The sequence below is a fragment of the Nelusetta ayraudi genome, unplaced genomic scaffold (assembly GCF_046127955.1).
Source record: "Nelusetta ayraudi isolate G7.1 ecotype Tasmania unplaced genomic scaffold, CSIRO-AGI_Nayr_v1 ptg000189l, whole genome shotgun sequence".
In the NCBI taxonomy this organism is placed as follows: domain Eukaryota; kingdom Metazoa; phylum Chordata; class Actinopteri; order Tetraodontiformes; family Monacanthidae; genus Nelusetta; species Nelusetta ayraudi.
Genome location: NW_027466238.1, coordinates 209829 through 231668, shown reverse-complemented (window position 1 = coordinate 231668; position 21840 = coordinate 209829). Strand labels below are relative to the sequence as shown.

Below are 21840 nucleotides of genomic sequence, written 5' to 3'. Positions count from 1 at the left end.
GGTGGGACTGGATACTACAGTCGGTCACAGGTTGTCCTTTTGCCGTGACCAAGGGGCGTTTCCCGATGGCTTGTTTTCTCTCAAGCATCCCACTGCCCGGTGTCCCTCTTCTCCACAGTTGAAACAGTGGTTGCAGTCAGTACGGCCACTGTCAATGCAGTTACGGCAGCCCCGAAACCTGTCTCTTCTGACCTGTCTAGCCTGCCTACTGGGACCTTGGCATGCACACTGGGGCTGAGGTTCGACTGGCGGGCATTTTGATGTTGCTGTCGCATTTGGCTGTAGGGAGTTAACTACCTTAGTCAGGGCCTGTACTTGGGCAGTTAGCTGGTCCACTAGCTAACTGTGGAGATCATCTAGCTGGAGCGTCGGTATTATTTATATTTGTGTTTGTCTCAGTGGTGTGAACCTCGCTACTTTGGGCCAGTGCAACTTTGGGGCGGCTGCTGCGTGTGCCCAACCGTCGTTTCCTCTCACTCTCCTCGCTGGCTGTCTTTGTGACCAGCTTTAGGAGTGCCTCATCAGTAACTGTAGGGTCTGAGAGCAGAGGCCTCAACTCCCGCCTAACATCATCATACTTCTCACTCATGCCCTGATAAACTGTATGGAGAAATACGTTCTGTGCAGTGCGTGCCTCATACTTAATATCTGCATCTGTCTGTCTTGATGTGAATATCACTTTCTGTTTTATGCCCATCATTCTATAGAGGAACTACTGTGGCGACCCATGTTCATGCTGCTTGGCGTTCATCAGGTCCTGAAACAATTCAGTGCTACTTTTCTCTCCTAAATGTGACTGGAGGAAGCTCTTGAGCTCTGAAATAGTCATGTCATCTTTGCTGGACAGCATCTCTTTAAAGTTTCCATGTTTGATTACGCGAAACACAGCTCTGATGATTTCGTCTTCAGTGTGCTTCTCTTTTGTACCTTGGTCAATCTGTTTGCTGATGTTGCTATATCTGATATCAGAGGAACTGTCTCCTATTTGTCCTCCATGGATCTTGAATTCCTTCCGTGCGAGGAGGGGGAGGTCTCTGAGAGCAATCATGCTTTCTGTAGCATTTATGGTGTGTTGGTCTGTAGTTGGAGGAGGTGAATGCATGACCTGACTGTGGAACAGGTTATTGTCAACGTCAGTGGGCTGGTTATCTGTCATGTGTGGTGGGGTGGATGGGAAACTACCCTGATTAAGCTTTTTGTACAGCTCATTATAGTCAGCCATCAACATACTTAACTGCGACTCTTTGGCCGTTTGAGAGAGCCACTGCTGTGTAACCTCTTCCTCTCGTTGTCGTTCTCCATTGCTGTGGACCGACTAGTGCACAGTCATCAGTTGCCTCGGCTCTTGAAGAAGTCCTTTGCTCTAACCACACAGTCAGACGCCCTGGATTTCTCTGCACAGCGATCCCGGACGAGCCCCCAAAAATCTGTTACACCCCTCAGATGGTGAGGGTGTGTGGCAGATAAGGTTTCCTGTAAACAGGAATAATAAGGTTTCAAAGAAACAATGGCAGCAGCTTCGTGACGTTCGTGGCTCCGCTCCTCAGCACTCTGAGGCTACCGTACGCGAGAGCCCCAGACCTCCGAGGCGCGAGCGCTGCCATCTTCAGGTGAAAATCACGAACTGCAAGTCAATTTCAATGACTTACTCATGTCCATATCACACATGCTACGGTACATTCAATATTATAAAATGAAACACTTACTATACAATAAAATTACAATGTGATCACACATACTTTGGGGGCGTCACACGTGTATGCTGTTACCTCACTCTCAATTTCCCGTTTAGGGGCTAGATTTTGGATGTCTGTGGCAAACAATTTGTAAGGTCCAATTTTGCTCCAGAGAACTCCTTACCGTTTCCCTGACCAGGTATCATCTATTACTGAAAATTACAAGAAGGCTGTTAACAAAAGCCTCATCTATATTGAAACATTTCCCAACATTTCATCCATATTTCATTTTGAAATATGTCCAGCCTCCAGCAGATCTTTTATTTACTTACTTACATTCCTCTGGGGTGATCAAAAGTGATGGGCTGAGGAGAGTTTTGCTCTTTGCCTCAAGACTTGAGGACAAAACGTCTGTCACTGAGTCTTGTGGATTAAGTGTTTCGGTGGTTGAAGTCAAGGCACTGGGCTCCACGGCTTCAGGAGTGGTGGGGGCAATCCATTTTGATGGAATTCTTGCCTGTGGCTCCACATATCTTTTTAAATGATCAACATTGATCCTTTCAAGGATTAGTCCTTTTTGGGTTTTAACATCAATGCTTTTCCCTTCAATTTTGGTGATTGTGAATGGACCCAATAAATCAGCCTCTAATTTCCCTCCTTTTCTTTGTTCTTGTCTAATGTTCTTACGGAGTACTTTGTAACCAACCACAAAGCTGTCATCATCCCCCTTTAATAATTTCCTTTTCATGACTTTTTCTTGCCCGTGTCTCCTCCACTTCAGTGTAAACATCTTTGAGGTCTGTCACACGTTTACATGGTTCCTCATTTTGTATCATGTAGCATGTATGTTGTCATCACTTCTCTAAAATATTAGCAAAAAACACAAGGACTCAAATGTATATGGTTCCCTAATCAGCATCTACTGTATGAAAATGCTATCATACATGCAATTTGTCTGGAATTTGAGATGGATAGCGGGCCTTTCTTCCGTACATCAAATAATAAGGTGAATATTTTGTAGTGATTTGTTTTTTGTTCGCAATCCAAATACAGTTGGTTTGATCCAACTGTCACAGTCATTTGGATTGTCAAGCACCATCTTCTTCAAAGCTCTGGAAACAAAACAAAACAAAAACATGTTAATTTTTCATGCAGGCCTGATTGGAGATAAAATGAAGACAAAATGTGGACAGTTTTGTTTTCACCATTGAACGGTGCCATTTAGTCTTTCGACCAAACCATTTGTCTGTGGGTGGTATGGTGCACAGAGGCTTCTTGTAATGCCAAGCTTGGCATACAAATCTAGGTTGATCTAGAATTAGAATTAAAAACATACATTTTTATATCAGAAAAAGTTGGTTCTCCCAGAGAAGTTTCTGTAAACAATAACACAAAAAAAAAAAAAAAAAAAAAAAAATCACTTACTTTGTTGAGGAATTCTTTGCAGAATCTGTCAGAATTTGTTTGGGTGCGGCATATCTATATAAAGAAGTCGAGTACACATTCTGCTACTTCCTCAGCCTTTTTACTTTTAAGAGGATATACCTCCAGCCATTTCGTGAAGTAGTCCACCATAATGCAGACATGTGTATCCATTTTTTGAGCACTTTAATTTGCCAACAAGGTCCATTCTAACTAATTGAAAGGGCTCTGATACCTTATGTGAACCAAAGCACAAAATCAGTTGTTCTACATTAACATTGTTGGTGTATGTTAAACAGCATGTTTCATTTATGAAGACCATTCACTTCAATGGGTTGGTATTGAGTTTTCTCCTTTAAAGATGCCCTCCTCTTTTGGCAGTGATCACACTGGGCTCTCTAAAAGCAAATTAATTCAGAACACTCAGATCTGACATGCAAATGTTGTTTATATTTGCTTGAAATCAATAGCAATAGAGCAATTGTGCACTCAGGCTTTTTGTGATGTCTTTCTTCATGCCAGGCCAGTAATATCGAAGACCAATCACAAGCAATGTCTTTTCCACGCCACAATGGGCTCCAATTGCGCTGGCATGGAACTCCATGAATAAATTGCCTGCCTCATGTGGACTGCGCACAACTTTAGCCAGGTGATCCTGACTCGTTTTTTGAAATGTTCGCGATCGGGCGTCATGTAATAAATCACCGATCCGATCAATGACGTCATGGTCGTGTTGAAACTTTTTTAATCTGTCTCATTTACTCCAAAGTAGTTTCATGGCATCGACATGTTTATTTGTTTGTATCCGAGAGCTAATGATTCATGATTCATGATTCAAAAAACGTAATTTTCGTCTTCGTGCCTCTTCCTGTTTTGAGTACTGTCACTATGTGATGGACAATAAAGTTTCTTTGAATCTTCACGAGAGCAACATCCATGGGTGACACAAACAAAAATGTGGGAGGTGTGTAAGTTTTTCAAAGTGAGAGAAACCGACATAGCACGAGCTATCTGCAATATATGCAACGCTACAGTACCTCGCGGGAGAACATCTGCAAAAAATTTCAACACGACAAATTTAATCAGGCACTTGGAAAAGATGCACACGGAGGAGCATGTTGAGTTCAAGAAACGCAGCGCGGAGAAAGAAAAAGAAAAGCAAACTCCGAAACGGATGCTAAAGCAAACAACTTTATTGATACTCATCAAACAATACATAAGTATATAAGTACCTACACATTTAAATATTGCTCCTCACGTGATTGGATCGGTGATCGGTTATCGGTTATTTGATCTAGAATTAGAATTAAAAACATATATTTTTATATCAGAAAAAGTTGGTTCTCTCAGAGAAGTTTCTGTAAACAATAACACAAGGAATTCTTTGCCGCGATCTGTCAGAATTCGTTTGGGTGCGGCATATCTATATAAAAAAGTTGAGTACACATTCTGCTACTTCCTCAGCCTTTTTAGTTTTAAGAGGATATACCTCCAGCCATTTCGTGAAGTAGTCCACCATAATGCAGACATGTGTATCCATTTTGTGGCACTGATAATACAATTCCCCATCTGGAAAATATTGCCATAGAATATTTGAAGAGTCATTTGAAACAGATGGAAAGAGCACTGAAATAATTGACTGAAAGAATCAATCTTGCGTAGTGCAAAAAGGATTGGGAGCTGACTATAAATATCAATCTAGTTGTTTTTAATTACTTATTTAAATGCAATGACAAAATTAAATATCTCAATTCACAACATTACAAACATCACCAGATGTATAATGTTATCTCTTTATGTGCGCTGAACGCCATCACTCAAATGTGCGACACTGCCCTGTGTAATTGAACGCATCATGCTGACGACATGGTTACCTGTTAAATGAGACACAATGTCTGAGAACAGTTATTCGAGTGAAAAAAAAACCTTTGTTTTTTCTGTTAACTTTCATTCAGATATAAATTCAAGATGGCAGATTTTCATGTAATACTATTATTTGTATCATCTTCTATGCAATTTCCGTGAATTATGTATATATATCTGAAAATGAATAGAAAAACAACTATGAACATGTGGCAAACAACACTACTTCAAACAAAACAAGACGTACTTAAATTAAAACAGGCCAAGAGATTAGGTACACGAAAAAGTGAGTAAATGTAACTCACTTTCCACCTCTGCATTTATGATGAAAGAATCCAATACATTCAACAATGCTGTGTTGAATACTGTGTCGTTACTTACTCAGAAACTGGAAACTGTCTGCCCTTCGTTTTAGAATGTAACGTTGAATTTTCGTGAAATTCGGTGGATGTGTTCTTCAATTTCAAGTTCAAAATTTGTTCAACTTTTTGAGGGTCCATCGTTATGTCCTTCAGTTCAGTTAACACCGTTACAACTGTAGTTGAGAAGCCGACTGCTCACAAGTCACTTAATTGCGATAAAGCAAAATTAATTATTATCACCTGGTCCATTCTTTTGTAATCGCACTGGTCTGTTAATTACATTTTATTAATAACAGCTGTGATACGCTGAAAGCAGACCCCTGCGAGCCTGTGGTCAAGAAAGTGTGGGTATAAGAATGATTTATTAATTATTTCTAATTTATTAATTATTCTATAGAATACAATAGGTATAGAAATAATTATTAATACCAATTTAATTATTGATAATTTATTAATTATTTCTATACCCACACAAGTTAGATCGTCAAGTTAGACTGTCACTTTTAAAACGTGACAGGCTGTTATAAGTATGCAGTGTTACGAGAAAAGATCCCTGAAATATAAGATCAGGATCTCGTAATTAAGAGATCTTTTCTCGTAATTTCATGATTATCTCATAATTAGGATATATTTTCAGATTGTTTGCCTAGAAAGCAAATAAAATAAAATAAAAATATTAATTAAAAATAAAAAAAATAAATAAAGGAAAAAACAAAGCCAGGGCCTTTTCTGGTATCTATCGACCTGATCTATTATTTTTTATTTATTTATTTTTTTGCTGCTGTACTTCTTGACACTCACAGTATGCCAAGTACCCTCTTTTGTCACGTCTTCTGTAATGAAATATTTAAATTTTAACTTATTTTAATTTGAAAGGCTTTAAATCAACTTCCGGTCAAAAATCTGTTAATTTGAAAGGCTTTAAATCATCTTCCGGTCCAAAAGCGTTAACTTCCGACCCTGACAGTGCAGGCGGACCTCTCAGAGCAGGCGGGTCCTGACAGTGGAGGTCTGCAGCCAGACTCTCTTGGTAATCTCTGTTTACGGACATGTGTTAGTTTGGGTGTGTCACTTTGAAAGAATAAAAGCGGGTGTCTTTACTTGGAAGTTGTGCGCAGAAATCTCACAACCTTTTCCAAGATTGCAAGGCTGCAAGATGGAGAGAAAGTAATTTTCATTCCATTAGTTTATCATCTTACTTTTTTAAAAAGTGTTGCGTTCATCTGCATGTGGCACATTTCTGTCAAACGCTAAAGGGAGCTACTACAGAGGTGCAGAAGAGCCACATGCGGTGGCTATCAGCGCTTCTCCTGCAGCCTGCCCTTCAATGTAAACGCCCACTCAGTCACCCTCTCTTCGCGAGAACTCACACAGAAGATGATTCATGGCACATGCATTATTTATTTTTCTCGATCAGAACGGAATCAGATTACACAAAAAAAACTATACTTTGACACTACTTGTGTGTTTGAGTGTGACCTCAGAAACATGTAGGTTATAGCAGTGTTTCTCAAAGACTAGTGTAGCACGAGGTAATGTCAAATTTCACTTAATTGGTCTAAACAAGCAATAATAACGTTGTATTTTTCAGTGACTGCGCTTTGAAATGAATGTGAGCCTGTATTACCTGATATTGTCATTATTAGGCTAAAAAGTGTCATTTTATCATATTTTTGGTGAGTGGTGCCAGAGGATTTTTTGTGTTCAATGTAAAAAATGTGCCATGGCTCAAAAAAGGCTGAAAAACACACTGTCAAATAAAAGTTTGGTTTAACTACCCAGAGAACACTTCTTTTATACATACATTAATTTAGCAATGGTCCTGCCCTCACCCTTCCCTCATCTTGCACCACCATGTTTGTGAGGCAGCCCGGTGAGGACAATCCAGTCTGACTGAGGTGATAGCAACCAGTGGTTTTTGTCAAGACCGTACTTCTGCAAAATCTGAATTATTTTCTGTGAAAGTGCTGCAGCATCCAGGCGCTGTGCTGCCTCAAAGGCAAGGAAGCTCTCACATACTCACCCACTGTAATAGTATCTTATTATAGAGGACATCTGTTCTTTTTTTTTCTTAGGTCTTTAGTCTCATCAACAAAAATGCTGAAAGCTTCACTTTGGACAACTTCACGAGTTATTGAAGTGCAAACCACTTCTAGGAGACAATCAATTATTTCATTTTGTGTGCCATGCCCAAGATCTGTTGCATTTCTTTGGCTTGTAATTTTTCTTTTGACTGTGGGATTGTGTTTGGCTAGCAGTTCCATAATAGAGAGAAAATGTCCTTTATCCTCACCTTCTGATTCTGTATGTACTCTCTGTGCTATGTTCTGCATAGCTGTGAGGAGCAGGGTTTCTCCAACAATTTTAATGTACTCTCTATTGTCCTACACTAATTTATTATATTCTGCATTTAAGGAGGCTGAAAGAGAGGATGTGCTTGCAGGGGACTTTTCATACTCTGCCCATGCAAACATTGCATTAGTATGTGCTTCAGGTTTGGCATGGCCTAAAAGTCCCCCATCTTTGAATGGGTAATGGGTAATGTAAATACTTTATCACCTGAAGAGAGGAGACTGAAGTGCCAGCAGGCATGACAGTAGGCAGAGTCTTTACTCTGAGAGTATTCCAGCCATTTATGTGTGTTGTACCAGTCTTTTGACAAGCAAACTCCATGCCAAACTTCCAGAGGTAACACAAAACCAACAATTGCACAAGCGATGAACTTAAGATGGAAGCTATTCCGATAAATTGGACCATGACCATGGAGGAGGAGGCTTGGCGTTTCATTTGAATATGGAATAAAACAAAAATGCACCACTCTCACGTCTTGTTAACTAAAGGTTAAGTGCACCTGGCCAGTTCTCAGTTCAATGTGCTAGTACAGGAAACACTAATCCTGCCAAGTGCTACTTGGAGCTTGGGTCGACACAGGTGTAAAATGGTAGCAATTTGTGTGCAAGTCTTGAACATTGCATGACAGCTTGCTTGTCAACCAACAATTTTCAAGGAAAATTCATGGAGAAACGAGGTCCTCATGCTTAAACAGCAACCTAGCTAAACTTTGATCAGTCAATTAACAGTTTTAATGCGGCACCACGTTCACCTGTCCAATTGACTAAGTCTGCCTCCAGCAACAGCACAACAGTGCGGCAGGTTTGTGTTTGTTGATTTCTACCTGATCACCTGTGTGTTTTCCTTTCTGTTTCTCATTGCATAATTTGACGTGTTTCATATTTTCGTCAGGTGGAGGCGACGCGGCAGATGACCAGGGTCGTGCCGGTGGTTCCCGTGGTTCCTGTGGTTCCCATGGTTCCTGTGGCTCCCGTGGTTGCCAGCGCCAAGCCAGAGGAGGCCAACACAGTCCAGGAGGCAACGCAGAAGATCAACAAAGCTAAGGCTGCTTTTCCTTCTTCTTCCGTTGCCTCTGCCTGTTTCGCTCGTTCCGCTGTGCCTCGCGTATGTAGAGTTTGTGGTCCGTCGTCGGTTAGTAGCAGAGATGCAGTGGTAGATCGTAGCACCGGGATTAGGCTCGTCAAGGTTGTGCGTGGCTCTTTTAGTCAGGACGACGATCGTCGCGGTTTCGTGTACCCAGGAGTGCAGTGTATGGCCATTGCTTTAACCAGTTTAGCGAAACATACGTTGCGCAGTGTGGAGTCTTGGTGTCTGCATGACCTGGACGCTGCTTTGGTTACAGGTGATGAGGCGTACACAAACGTGCGTCACCTTAGTACAACTGTTCAAGAAAAAAAGTGGCTTTCTGTCCCAGATTTGCCAAAAGAGTTGAAAGTAGATGGCCAAACCTTGCGGTGCATTTCTAAAGACACACTGTCGGGCAAAATAGGCAAAATAGGCGTAACGGAATGTAAGCATATCGAAGCTGGCGCCTGGGTTATTTTTCGAGATGGACTGGAGAGGGTGGTGGGTAATATATATATATGTATATATATTTATATATATATATATACATATATATATATATATATATATATATATATATATATATATATACATATATATATATATATACATATATATATGTGTGTATATATATATATATATATATATATGTGTATATATATATATATATATATATATATGTGTATATATATATATATATATATATATATATATATATATATATATATATATATGTATATATATATATATATATAAATATATATATATATATATATATATATGTATATATATATATATATATATATATGTATATATATATATACACATATTCATATATGTATATGTATATATATATATTTATATATATATACATATTCATATATATATGCTTGCTTGCTCCGGGGGCCCAGTTGGTTCTCTCTGATTATTATTATCTCGTTAACTCATTTATTTATAAACGCCGACAATTTTTTTATCGCGCGATTAACGCACACGGTGCTTTTTGAACCTTTGGCCGCTCCGTAGATTGTGGAAACGGGAAATGAATCGACTCACACGCTTGTAGCCGGCTTGTAAACGCAACAAAAAACGAAAAAGACACTGAGCGTAGATGAGCACTAGGAAGGACTAACATGGATAAGGCGTCAATTGTAAATGGAAAGTTCCACTTCAAAACGCTGCCAGATGGCAGTCTTGAGAGGACAAAAGTGATATGCATTCCTGCAACAAGTGCTTCCATTCGGCGCCCATGTTAATCAATGTAGTAGTTCACACCAGACGCGAACAGGCGCACGGCTCCCCTCGGGGATCGTGCCATGCATTTAACGTCAGTTCACTGGACATGGAAGCGAAGCGTCGCGAAGGGCCGAGCGCTTCCATTCGGTGCCCACGTCAATCAATGTGGTGGTTCACACTAGACAAGCGCGCGGCTCGCGCCATGCAGTTGTCGTTTCGGCGTCTGCTCTATTTTGTGCGCGAGCCGCGAGCGATCCTCGTCAATAGTACAGGAAGTCGCTCAAAAAATGGTGAATTTTCAAAATAAACTAATTTCAAAATAAAAACCGAAATTCGACCATATTTGTATGTTATATTTGTCAGTACATTGTATCAGAGTGCGAGAGAGATTAAACAAATACACACACACACACAGAGGAACACTTGATCAAAATAGGTCTGTTTGATCCTAGAGATGCCGGTCAGTGATCATTATGAAAGAGGTCTTGAGATGGACACCTGAGTGTGTGTTTCTATTTACACACACACACACCTACGCCCATTCGCATCTGGTGTGAACCACTACGTTAATTAACATGGGCGCCGAACTGAAGCGCTAGGCGCTTCTGCGTCCAGTGTGAACCGGGCTTAAGGGTCATCCTTTTGTGTTAATGGCTGCTGAAAAAGGGGGGATGAATAGTTCAAGTTCGAGTTGAAAAGTAAAATATACAAATTTGGTAGTACTAGTAATCATTACTATGTAATTTTACGGTTATGCCCATCTGTTATCTTTGTTGGGCTTGAGTTTATAATTTTTTTTACCCTATGCTTTTGTTTTGTTAGTAGTACTTGTCATTGCTCCAACACAAATAAACATGCTGCATTTGCAGAAAGCAAATATTTGCCTACTCCCATGTTGATATGATTATTTTAAAAAAATGGAAAAATATCAGTTTTGCAAGACTGCAAGGTCTCATCAGCTGGGATCGAAGTGAGGACAGGAAGGAAGTGGAAGGCAGCCAAGGCAGTGGAGGTGGCAGAGTCCCGCCTAAGGCAAAAGGCACTGGTGGGGGTCGTGGCGATCGGAAGAGCAGGCTTGGGATACTTTCCAAAGCCCCAAGTCAGCCAGGCCCTGGGCAGAGACAGACACCAGCTACTCAAGGAAGAGGTCCGAGCAGGCCTGGAAGAAGAGCGAGTGGGCAGAGCAGTGGGACTCCGGCAGCAGGGAGCATGGACTAGGTGGGAGGGCACGTTGCAGCGTAAAGTCACCTGGTCTAACATCATGCAGGCAGACTTCCACCGCGTCCGGTTCCTGGTGCAGGCAGTGTACGATGCCCTCCCCAGTCCAGCAAACCTCCATATGTGGAGAAAGAGTGAGACACCTTCATGCCCCCTTTGCTCCGGAAGAGGCTCCTTAGAACATCTCCTCAGCAGCTGCCCAAAGGCCCTGGCCGATGGTCGCTACCATTGGCGTCATGATCAGGTGCTCAAGGCAGTGGCTGATACTATAGCCTCAGCCATCAGCAGCTGCAAACAACATCGCGCTCCGAAGAAGGCAATCCCCTTCATCAAAGCAGGAGAGAGACCCCGGGCAGGTCCACCGAAAACAACAGGCCTCTTCCACACAGTTTCTGATTGGCACCTGCTCGTCGACCTGGGAAAACAGCTGAGGTTCCCCCAACACATAGCTGCAACATCGCTCCGGCCAGACATGATCATCACCTCTGAGGCTTCGAAACACCTCATGCTGGAGCTTACAGTTCCCTGGGAAGAAAGGATCGAAGAAGCCAACGAGAGGAAACGATCAAAATACCAGGAATTAGTGCAGGAGTGCCAGGGCAGGGGCTGGAGGACATTCAATGAGCCCATAGCGATTGGCTGCAGAGGCTTTGCAGCACGCTCTCTCTGCAAAGCGCTCAGCCGTTTGGGTGTTTCAGGGGCGGCCAAGAAGAGAGCCATCCAGTCCGCAAGTGAAGCTGCAGAGAAAGCCACAAGGTGGTTGTGGCTGAAAAGGGCAGATCCGTGGGTTGCTACTGGGACGCAAGTCGGGACTTGATCACCCCGGCTGGGTCGCCTGGTGGGAGGGTAAAGATATATATATGTGTGTGTGTGTGTGTGTGTGTGTGTGTGTGTGTGTGTGTGCGTGTGTGTGGAAATAGAGCGAGAAGAGAGAGATAGTTTTTTTTTCATTTCTTGATGAGCTGATGTCTTGTGCATACCTGATACCACACATTGAACAAAGTTGGTTTATTAACTGAAAAGATTTAAAGATTCAACTCAGGCTGTCAGTCCAAAAACGAAGGGCTGAAAAACTACGGCTGAGCAGGCTGAGACAAAGATGCAGTCGAACGGACGGTGCTCTGGGAGTAACTGATGAACTGGCAGCAGATAGGTGATCGGACCAGGTTTAAGTACAGGTGTAGACGAGCTAAAGGCAATCAGATGGACCAGTGACACGTGTGTCAAGGGAGCAGGGGTGGTTGAGCATGTCGATGATCCCTCCCAGGCCAGCAGCCAGACAGGGGAGACAGAAGACAACATGAAGGGTGGAGGGGAAATAGGAAAAACCACTGCAGATCCCAACCGATACCCTTCAAACGCTGCAGTTTAAATCCTGCGATAAACATCACTGCAAAAGGTGATTTCACCTAGTTCCTTGATGTTAACATATTTTTGCATTTCCTCCTTGGAGAATGACAAGAAGCAGGTGAAGATGATGTTCCAGGAGGATAAATTTCCCTTCACCTTCATTCCTCAAGTCAACTGCCAGGCCCTATCAATTTCTTGCTATTTATCAGCCGCCAGAAATCCCGATTTCTGATCAGAAAAAAAAGGAATTACGACAATCATGCTTGAAATGCTCCCTTGAACAGATCCTGGAGTTGCCTTACAAAGGAAAAGATCTCAGCATGTTCATCTTTTTACCTCAAGAAGTAGAGGACGGTACTACAGGCCTGGAGAAGGTGGGACAGAAGCTTCGACACACATTTTAAAAAATATAAATAAATAAAAAACTAAAGACATTCAGAAAAGTGATAAAGTCTTCAAATCAACCACCAGCTGGAGAAGGAGCTGACCTATGAGAACTTTGTGGAGTGGACTCAACCGGCTAGGATGGACGTTGTCGAGGTCCAGGTGAAGATGCCAAGGTTCAAGATGGAGGAGGAGTACGGACTGAAAGACGTCCTGGTCAGCATGGGGATGGTCGATGCCTTCAGTGCCTCACTGAGCGACTTCACTGGTAGGACACTTGACTTGTTCCAAACTTTTTTTTTTTTTTTTTTTTTTTTTTTTTTTTTTTTTTTTTTTTTCCCTTGTCCGGTCCGGCCATAATGACAAGCAGAAGTGTCTCTGAATGTCTATGATGGCTGACAGATTTTATTCTCAGAGGTAGATCTTGAGAGTGTGAGCCACGTGGGTGGTTTCAGGAGCTACCTCTTTAGTGGTTTTATTATAATGTTCTTGGTGACATTCTGGCCATGACCGGACTGAGGGGGATAGATAGGGAGGTGAGTAGAGGGGAAATGAGTGTGTGGGGGGGGAGGGGGAGGGGGGATGATGAGATGATGAGGGGATAGAGAGAGAGGAGTAGAGGAGGCAACTGGCAACAATATACAATTGTGTTAAGAGAGAACAAAACAGATCGTAAATATGCATAGCTAATTGTCAGATAGTACATATATACCCATACAAACATACATGCGAGTTCATTCAGTGATGTTAATAATAATAGCGATGATAATAATAGCAACGTTAATAGTAATAATAATAATAATAATAGTAATAATAATAATAATAATAATAATGTTGATAGTAATAATAACGATGATAATAATCTACTCATGGATCAATAAGACAATAAGCTATGCAATAGTGTACAACAGTGTACCCGCGCTTGTGAATATTTGTGTGTGTGTGCGTGTGTGCGGGTGTATGTGTATATTTGCATGTGTGTATACTTGTGTGTATGTGCATGTTTGCATCTGTGTATACGTGTGTGTGTGTGTGTGTGTGTGTGTGTGTGTGTATGGATGTGGTGGTGTGTGTATGGATGTGGTGGTGTGTGTACCTGAATGTAGGGGTGGGTGTGTTTAAGTACGTCACTGGAAGTAGGCTGCCAATTAGTGCGGTCTCCGAGGCCGCAACCGCCCCACGCCAGCGACGAGCCGGGGGGGGGGGCCCCGGACACGACATACCCACCGCAAAGCCGGCCAGGAAGAGGCCCGGAGCAGCAGGCCCCCCGGCCGGAGGGCACCCGCCCCACGAGGAGCCAGGGCAGGATGACAGGGAGGCAGATACCCCAAGGAGAAGGGACACCACCCAGGGCGGACAGGCAGCAGAGCCCGGCCCCCGGACGGGGGCCCCCCAGGGCAAGCGAGACCAGACCCATCCCCATGACAGGACCCAGCCCCTTCACCCACCGGGAGGATCGGTACCCAGGGCGGGCCCGGGCACCCAGAGGCCCCCCCCCTACGGACCCAGTATGGCACATCAACCGGCCCCCTCCACCCCCCACACCCCCCAGCCACCCCCACCGCCCCGGGACCCCCCGGCACCAGGGGACAGCCCCCCCCCGGCCCCCGGGGCCACAGCCGTACCCCCGCCCCCAACGCCGGCAAAGCGGGCCCCCGAGCGAGAGTCCCCCCTGGTTCCCCCTGTGTCCTGTAAAAGAAGAAGATAAATAATTAAAAAAAAAAGATAAAATTAAATATTCAATCCGTGGGCCCCCGCCCACCATTGTCAGACCCCCGTGTCTCAGGTCGTCGCCGCCCACCCGCCCCCGAGCGGCGCAAGGGGACCACCCGGGCAGCGGCCCAGTCCCGGGATTGGGGGAAGGGGGACCCCGCCACAAGTGGCAAGGTCCCCATAAGCCCAGCCGGTCTCGCACCTCGGGGGCACCGGACTGCACAGGGCCCATCCAGGGTGGGAAAGATGTCGGGTCCGGCCCCCACTAGCAGGCCGACCCCACTGTGTGTAGGAGTGTCAGTGTGTGTATATGTGCACTTGCTGGTGTGTTGGACTATAGTGCGTTTAAAATGGAGGGGTGGTAAGGCCCTGGGGCAACCACACTGCTGCTGAGCAGGGCGGCGGCCGCAGTGCACGAACCCCCCCCCCAGGCCCTAAGTGTCTATAATGTTATTAAAATTGGAGAGGGTCTCGGATGGAGCGGTGGCCGACCCTCATCCAAAGCCCTAGTGATAATGTCAGTGGGTCGTTGGCTGCGTGGGAGCCAGGTCCTTGCCAACGAGGGTGCAGTCGGTGCCCCATGCAAGGGCGAGGAGACCGCACCGGGGGGAGGCCCACCAGGGACCCGGTCGCTGCCCATATCGAGTCCCCCGCGGTGCCCGGCCAGAAGGCCGGGCAGCGACCACCCAAGACACAAATCCCCAAAACAGAAGGAAAAATAAATATATAAATAAATAAATAAATAAATAAAAATAAAAATAAAAATAAAATAAAATAAAATAAAATAAAATAAAAAAATAAATACACCCATTATGTGACCAGGGGGGACTCCCGGTTAGGACGCCCCCTCAGCGACATCGGGGCCGGGGACACCACAGGGATCCAGGAGCCAAAGGGGGGCCACCCCCCACCGCCCGAGGGCCCCGGGGCAGCGGCAGCGACCAGGGAGACGGAGGGCGAAGGTGGGGCAGAAGGCGCCACCCGGGCACACAGGAGCGGTAGCCGCCGGCCGCGCAGCCCCACCCCAGGCATGTGACCCCACCGTGTACGATCCAGCGCCAGTTCCCAGACACAGGGACGGATCAGTCCCCCCACCAACAGGAGGGCCCCCGGCCCAGAGCCAGGGACCGCCGCCCACCCACCCCAGCCGCCGCCCCCCACCCCGTGGCACCCCCCCCCAACCACCAGGCCCAGCCCCCCGCGTGGAAGACATCCCCCGCCGGGGCGCCCAACCCCCGACCCCCCACCAACCCGCAAGGCAGCCGAGCACCCCACGCCCAGCACCCCCCCCCCAGACCGCACCCAGCCCGCGGCAGCACGACCACGGCCGCCCACATCAACCAGCAGCCTCAGCTATTGATTGTTTATTGCTTAGTTATAGGATGAAGCAGACATTCCTACCAAGGAGGTGTGGTCTAACAGTAAGTTCCTATATTGTGCAATGTGCAGGTGTTGCTTTGTTTTCCAGTTTATGAGGATTGTTTTCTTAGCGATAGATAAGGAGGTGATCAGCATGCGAGATTCTGCCTTATCTGAGGTGATATCACTAAGGTCTCCTAAGAGACAAAAAGAAGGAGTGGCTGTGATGGTGTAACCGACCTGTGCTGATAGATCATTGCATACTATGTGCCAGAATTTATTTACTGGTGGGCAATGCCATACAGCGTGTAAGTAATTATCTGGAACATTAACTGTGCAGTGTGAGCAGGTTTGAGTGGTGGTCATGCCCATCTGAAACATCCGCTGTCCAGTGTAGTGGATCCTGTGGAGTATTTTAAAATGTATTAATTGTAGATTAGGTTGTTTTATCAGTGAAAAGGTGTTCAGGCAGATTGTTCTCCAGAAATTAGAGTGGGGCTGGAGAGACAGGTCTCTTTCCCACTTAGCAATGGGGATAGAAATAGTGCGATCTGTGTTTGTAAGGATTTTATATATCTTGGAAAGTAGTTTAGGAGGTGAGAAATTAAGGACCGACTGTACAGCCGGAGAGACCTCCATGTCTCTCAAACTTGTGTGTTCAAGTTTGAGTTTATTCTTAATTATTTTATGACTTTTATGAATTTTATTTATGACTTGTTCCAAACTTGAAACAAATCTTATTCTTACTTGTATGAATGTGATTTTTATTTTTGTTCTATATCAGTGGTGTTTCACTGGTGGGCCCACAATGGGTTCTAAAATGTGACAGGGGGGTTGGAGCAGGAGCAGATGGATGGAGTGTTTTGGTGACCCACCTCAAATATATCATGAGATATGTAGAAAACATGTTGCTTCAATGTCAATTGAAAATTAACCAAAACAAAGTTTTTGATGCCCCATGGCATTTAGCTCTTTATTGAAATGACTCTGAAAACACTGAAAAACAACCTTTTATTTGATGACTTATCCGATATATATATATGTATATATATATATATATGTAGAGAGCGAGAGAGAGATAGATAGAGAGACGTGTGTGTATCTACACATATACTGTAGATACATAAAGAGGAAAAGGCCAAGTGAGGAGAAAGAAGAGCCCACGACTTGTATGAAAAAATAAGCAACTGTGGCAACCAGAAAAAAAACAGGAATTGCACCTGGAGAATTAAGTTGACCTCTGCTAGATTAATTACAAAACAAAGGGAGGCACACAAGTTTTTTTGGTTTTTTTTTACCAACGAAGCTTAGAGAGGTGGTTCCATACAAAAAAGTTTATTCTTTATTACAGCACTCAAATCATTGAACAATAAAATATACCATAGGCGACCAAGGGAAGAATATTCAACATAAGGCCGAAGAAATGAAGTGGCCTATTCAAAATAAAGAAGAAATATTCAAAACAGGGGGGGATAATTCAAAGTAATGGGGAGAAAATAACTTCAGACGGGGAAAATTGGGTCTGTTCAGGGCTGAGGAAACGCACCTCAGCGAATAACTACCACCGACACCACAAATATTGTATGTGAACAAAATACTAGTTTGTCCTGAAATAGCTGTTGGCTAAACTTAACTTAAGAAATGAAAATCTTAGTGGTCTCAGTCGTATTAACATGTGCAGATAGGCTGCCTTAGCACCATTATGCTTTTTTTTTCTAATAGAAAGCTGCACTCTCAACATGTTCAACCATCCAGAATTATTGCTACGTTATGAACGTTTGTCAGAAAGCAAACCGTGTGCAAATCCGTCAAGTTTTCAGCGAAATCAGAGTGTTAATGTTTGTTCAGATCACTCACCTTGCCTCACATTCACTACATCAGACCGTGACTGCCTGACTGTGGAAAAATGGCAGCCAGTGCGGACGTTGGATTCTGCGCCGTGAGACATCTAGCCTTCTGTAGATATATATGGCCACGAGCGTCAGAACGTCAAGATAGCAACCCCTCCCTTTTATGCTCGGTTGGGGTTAGGGTTAGGGTTAGGGTTAACCTCCTCAACGATTGGCCAATGCACCAGGCAATCTGAAGAAGCACCCCTGCCGTGCCCTAAAATGCCACACAACTTTTAACAAATAATACCAGGAGTGCTACTACTAACTTTATCTCAAAGCACAGTCACTCCATAATGACATGTTTGTTTTTTTGGTCAGACCATTTAAGTGAAATTGGATCTTTTTGTGTCGCAGCACAGTGGTTGAGATACACTGGTTTAGATTATAATGCAACACATTTGTCAAATATATCTCCCTTTTTGCCTCCTCTCTGACAGGCATGACTCCAGACTACAGCCTGTTTATTTCAGATGTGGTCCACAAGGCAATTGTCGAGGTCAATGAGAAGGGAACGCCTCTTTCATTATTGTTTTTTTTTTGTTTGTTTTTCCCTTTCGCGAAACATTAACAAAACGATAGACCAAATAAAAAAACACTTTGAAGGCTTGTGAACGAGCCGAGGACGTGCAGACAACGTTGCGTTTGTTTACAACACGGGCAGAAGTACAGCTTCTTCTTCTTCCACTACTCTTTCCGGAAAATGAGCAACTCCGCGCATGCCCAAATGATTCATTCTGAATAAACGCTTTTCTTGCCCTGATTGAAAACTCATTTACTGATGCTTGACTCAATAAACTCAGTGTGTGTGTGCGTGTGTTTGTGTATATATGTATACTTTATTAGCTTAATAATAAGTGATAGGGCTTGCTGTCTTAGTCTTATAATTTTAATCAACGTAGGTAACATTGTACTCATGGGCGTGGTAGTGGGGGGGAAATGGACCCGAGTACCCAGGGCCCCAGCAGGGAGAGGGGCCCATGAAAATCCAGAATTGTTTTTTGTGTGTGTGAGGTTTTTGTTTCAAATGAATTGGGCCCTTCAATTAATTGGTGTCATAAATTATTTCAAATGTATTGATAACATCAACTGAGAGAATGAACAGTCCTCCAACCATTTTGGACATTCTGGGGGGCCCCTCCAGAAAGCGCAAAATGGTTCAGTCCGCCCGATAGCGACCGTCGACAGCGTCAGTGAGCCCAGATTGAATGACTACTTGAGTGCGAGACATCATGCTGCCCAAAAAACACAAGTCGCGGTGCCAAAAGAGGAAAGAAAAAGAAAGAAGGCAGAATGAGGGGAGGTAGCACCAGCTGCAGACTGCTTTCTTTCTAAAAGATGAACCGAGTTTGCTTTTTATGCAGAGTCCAATTAAAGTACGTAACGTCCACTCCAGACAGGTGCCGCTGATGTTTGTATGCTCACATGGCTCACAAGTCTTTTAGCTTAGCTAGTTGCTGACCTATTCTCGAGAAAAACAACAGAACAAACACTGGGCTTAAGATAGATATACATATTTTAAAGCATCGACGCCGAAATAAAACATCTGATTAATTAGCCCTTTTAAGGAAAACCAACTTTCTGTATGCAGTTACGGTACGTTTGGGGGGAATACTCGCCGCTATCTTTATTTTATGTTCCTGAGCTCCCAGACACAATGAGCCCTCCGGCAATAAGACACATAATGTCCCATGGTGTCTGGTGTCAATCCTCCTAAAAAAGCAATTATTGCCCTGAGAATTTATTTCTTGCCTTGGAGAATCAAATTGAGGGGAAATTCATTCATCAAAAATTCTCTCTGGCAAGTATTGTTTTGGGGGGAATTGGTGGGGCACCTTTCAAGGTCTGTGTCTAACCATAACATGTCTCCAACACCATAGCTGTGAGTAACTGTCCGAGGACATCGTTCCTCTCTCACAGTTGTGCCTCTGTCACCAGATGGGACCTGAGATGGAGCAGGATTTTGCCTGAGGCAGGGAGACTCTGGAAGGCTCAGTCTTTGTTTTATGGCTGTTTGAAGATGAGCCATTCCAGATTCCTGTAGGACAGCAATGGATGGACACACAAGTGGAACTTCCCTTGTTGGTGGTGTGTGGAGTCGACAGTGCTCTGAGGAACATTGTTTTTCTGATGTAAACACTTGCAAAGTTCCTCATTTTCCTCTGAATGATGGCAGTAATATTGCATTGTGCATCAATTTGCAGGGTGCCTGACCTCGACGGTGCACTTTCAAACAGTGTACCCAACAGTTGTGCCCTCTGTAAATATATCTGCTGAGACACTCCCTCAGTTGTGATGGCTTTCACCAACTGAAGTAGCTGGTTGTCAGTTTCCTCACCATTAACCAGGTTTTGGAAATTAACACTGTCAGAGTAAGTACGACACAAGCACTGACAGAAGGCATCAAACGCACACGTGTTTAGTACACAGACTCTTGTGTTGTTGATTACTTCCATTCCTTAACAACCCCCCATTTTTTTTCTTGGTTGTCACAGATGGATCAGCGTGGAACCACTCAGGACAAGGACAGAGGTAGGAAGACCTTTTCCTTTTCTTGGATGGAATGCAGAGGCCTCTCCAGTTCTCAGTTTCATCGACTGGAGCTTCTCTTGATGGTCTGCCTTCCTCTTGCTGGATGGGCTCAAAAACCAGATTGACATCTGGAGCCTCTTTGACAATTGGTAGTACAGAATCTTCCTTCTCTGTGTAACGGGTGTGCAGGATATTGGTCTCAGAGATGACTTGAGGGCTGTGTTTTTCATCTTTTATGTGCCTCATTTATGCAACGATGAACTGTGTAATTTATTGTTATATATTACAATACAGTCGCCAGAGCAAGAGGAAAGGCCAGGTTTTAAACTTGGTTTTAAGCCAGGCTAAGCTGGGGGTGTGGTTGAGCCTTAAGAGGAAGATAAATGACAGGGCAGAGGTCGATCCCTCCGTCATATGCAAGAAATTGATCTACGTGTTGATTTCATGTTTTACAGGAGGGAAGGGGACTTGGATTTTTTTAATGAAATGTCGACTTTTAACGGTGCGTTGTGTGCGGTGACAGAGGGGGAATGATCTTTTAGTGACGTGCTTATGTAAAAGTTTTATTCATTTATTTATGTATGTATTCATTTATTTAGTTTGATTTATGAATGTAAATAAGGCAGCAATTAAATGTTATTTTTTAAAGTCAAAATCAAAAAATCTTCTTCTCTTTCTGAACAGGGCACCTGGTGGTTTTATTGGCCTTTTGTCCATGTGTTCTGCCCCAGCCTAGGGGGCGCTAGAACACAACATAGAATCTCTCCCCCTTCTCCCAGCTCTCAAGGAAGACCATGCGTGTTAGTCCATGTTACGTGCAGCCCGACCACTCCTCCCCAGTCCCAGTGAGCACCAGCGTGCAATTGGTGCTCAGGACGGAACTATAAAAGGAGCGAGAGCAGGGCGGGCTCGCTCTCTCTTGCTCTCCCATTCAGGAACGCATCTCATCATTTGGTCAGGCGCACGCCGCGACCATCGGAGGCGTCCAGGTCGCACGTATTTTTGTTCTGTTGATTTAATCCTTTTTCCCTCTTCTCCCCACCGACAGGTGATCACACACTTGGGTTAATAGGACCCATGTGTTCTTTTTTTGTGTTAGTTTGGGTTGTGGCTGACCGGTAGTCCTGTTTTCGGATTTTGTTTAACTTTGCTGCAGGTTTTGAGATTCTTCAGGTTAAACTGAATAGTCGGGACTCGGACGGAGTCCTATGGCCCTGTGTGGGCTGGCCTTGTCCGTTTTCCTTCTTTTGTTTCGTTTGGCCGGCGCCCACAGCCCTTTTTGGTTTTCTGAGTTGACACTTTTCACCTGTCCGGGGGGTTGGGGGTTTTAAATAAAAATAAAATACTTTGCGTAAACAAATGGTCTGTCTCCTTATATGCAACGGGTCCCCCGAGCCATTTCTTGTTTTGGGGCCCGTA

The 21840-nt window shown here is 44.0% G+C and overlaps 1 protein-coding gene across 1 annotated transcript; it reads left to right on the top strand.

The window, feature by feature from the left end:
- The first annotated feature begins 12754 nt into the window (after positions 1–12754).
- LOC142881262 (leukocyte elastase inhibitor-like) lies at positions 12755–21473 on the top strand. The gene is made up of 4 exons (XM_076015414.1): positions 12755–12918; positions 13016–13196; positions 18330–18420; positions 21470–21473. The coding sequence occupies exons 1-4, from the start codon at positions 12865–12867 to the stop codon at positions 21471–21473; spliced, it is 330 nt and encodes a 109-aa protein (XP_075871529.1). The 5' UTR covers positions 12755–12864.
- Positions 21474–21840: the final 367 nt, after the last annotated feature.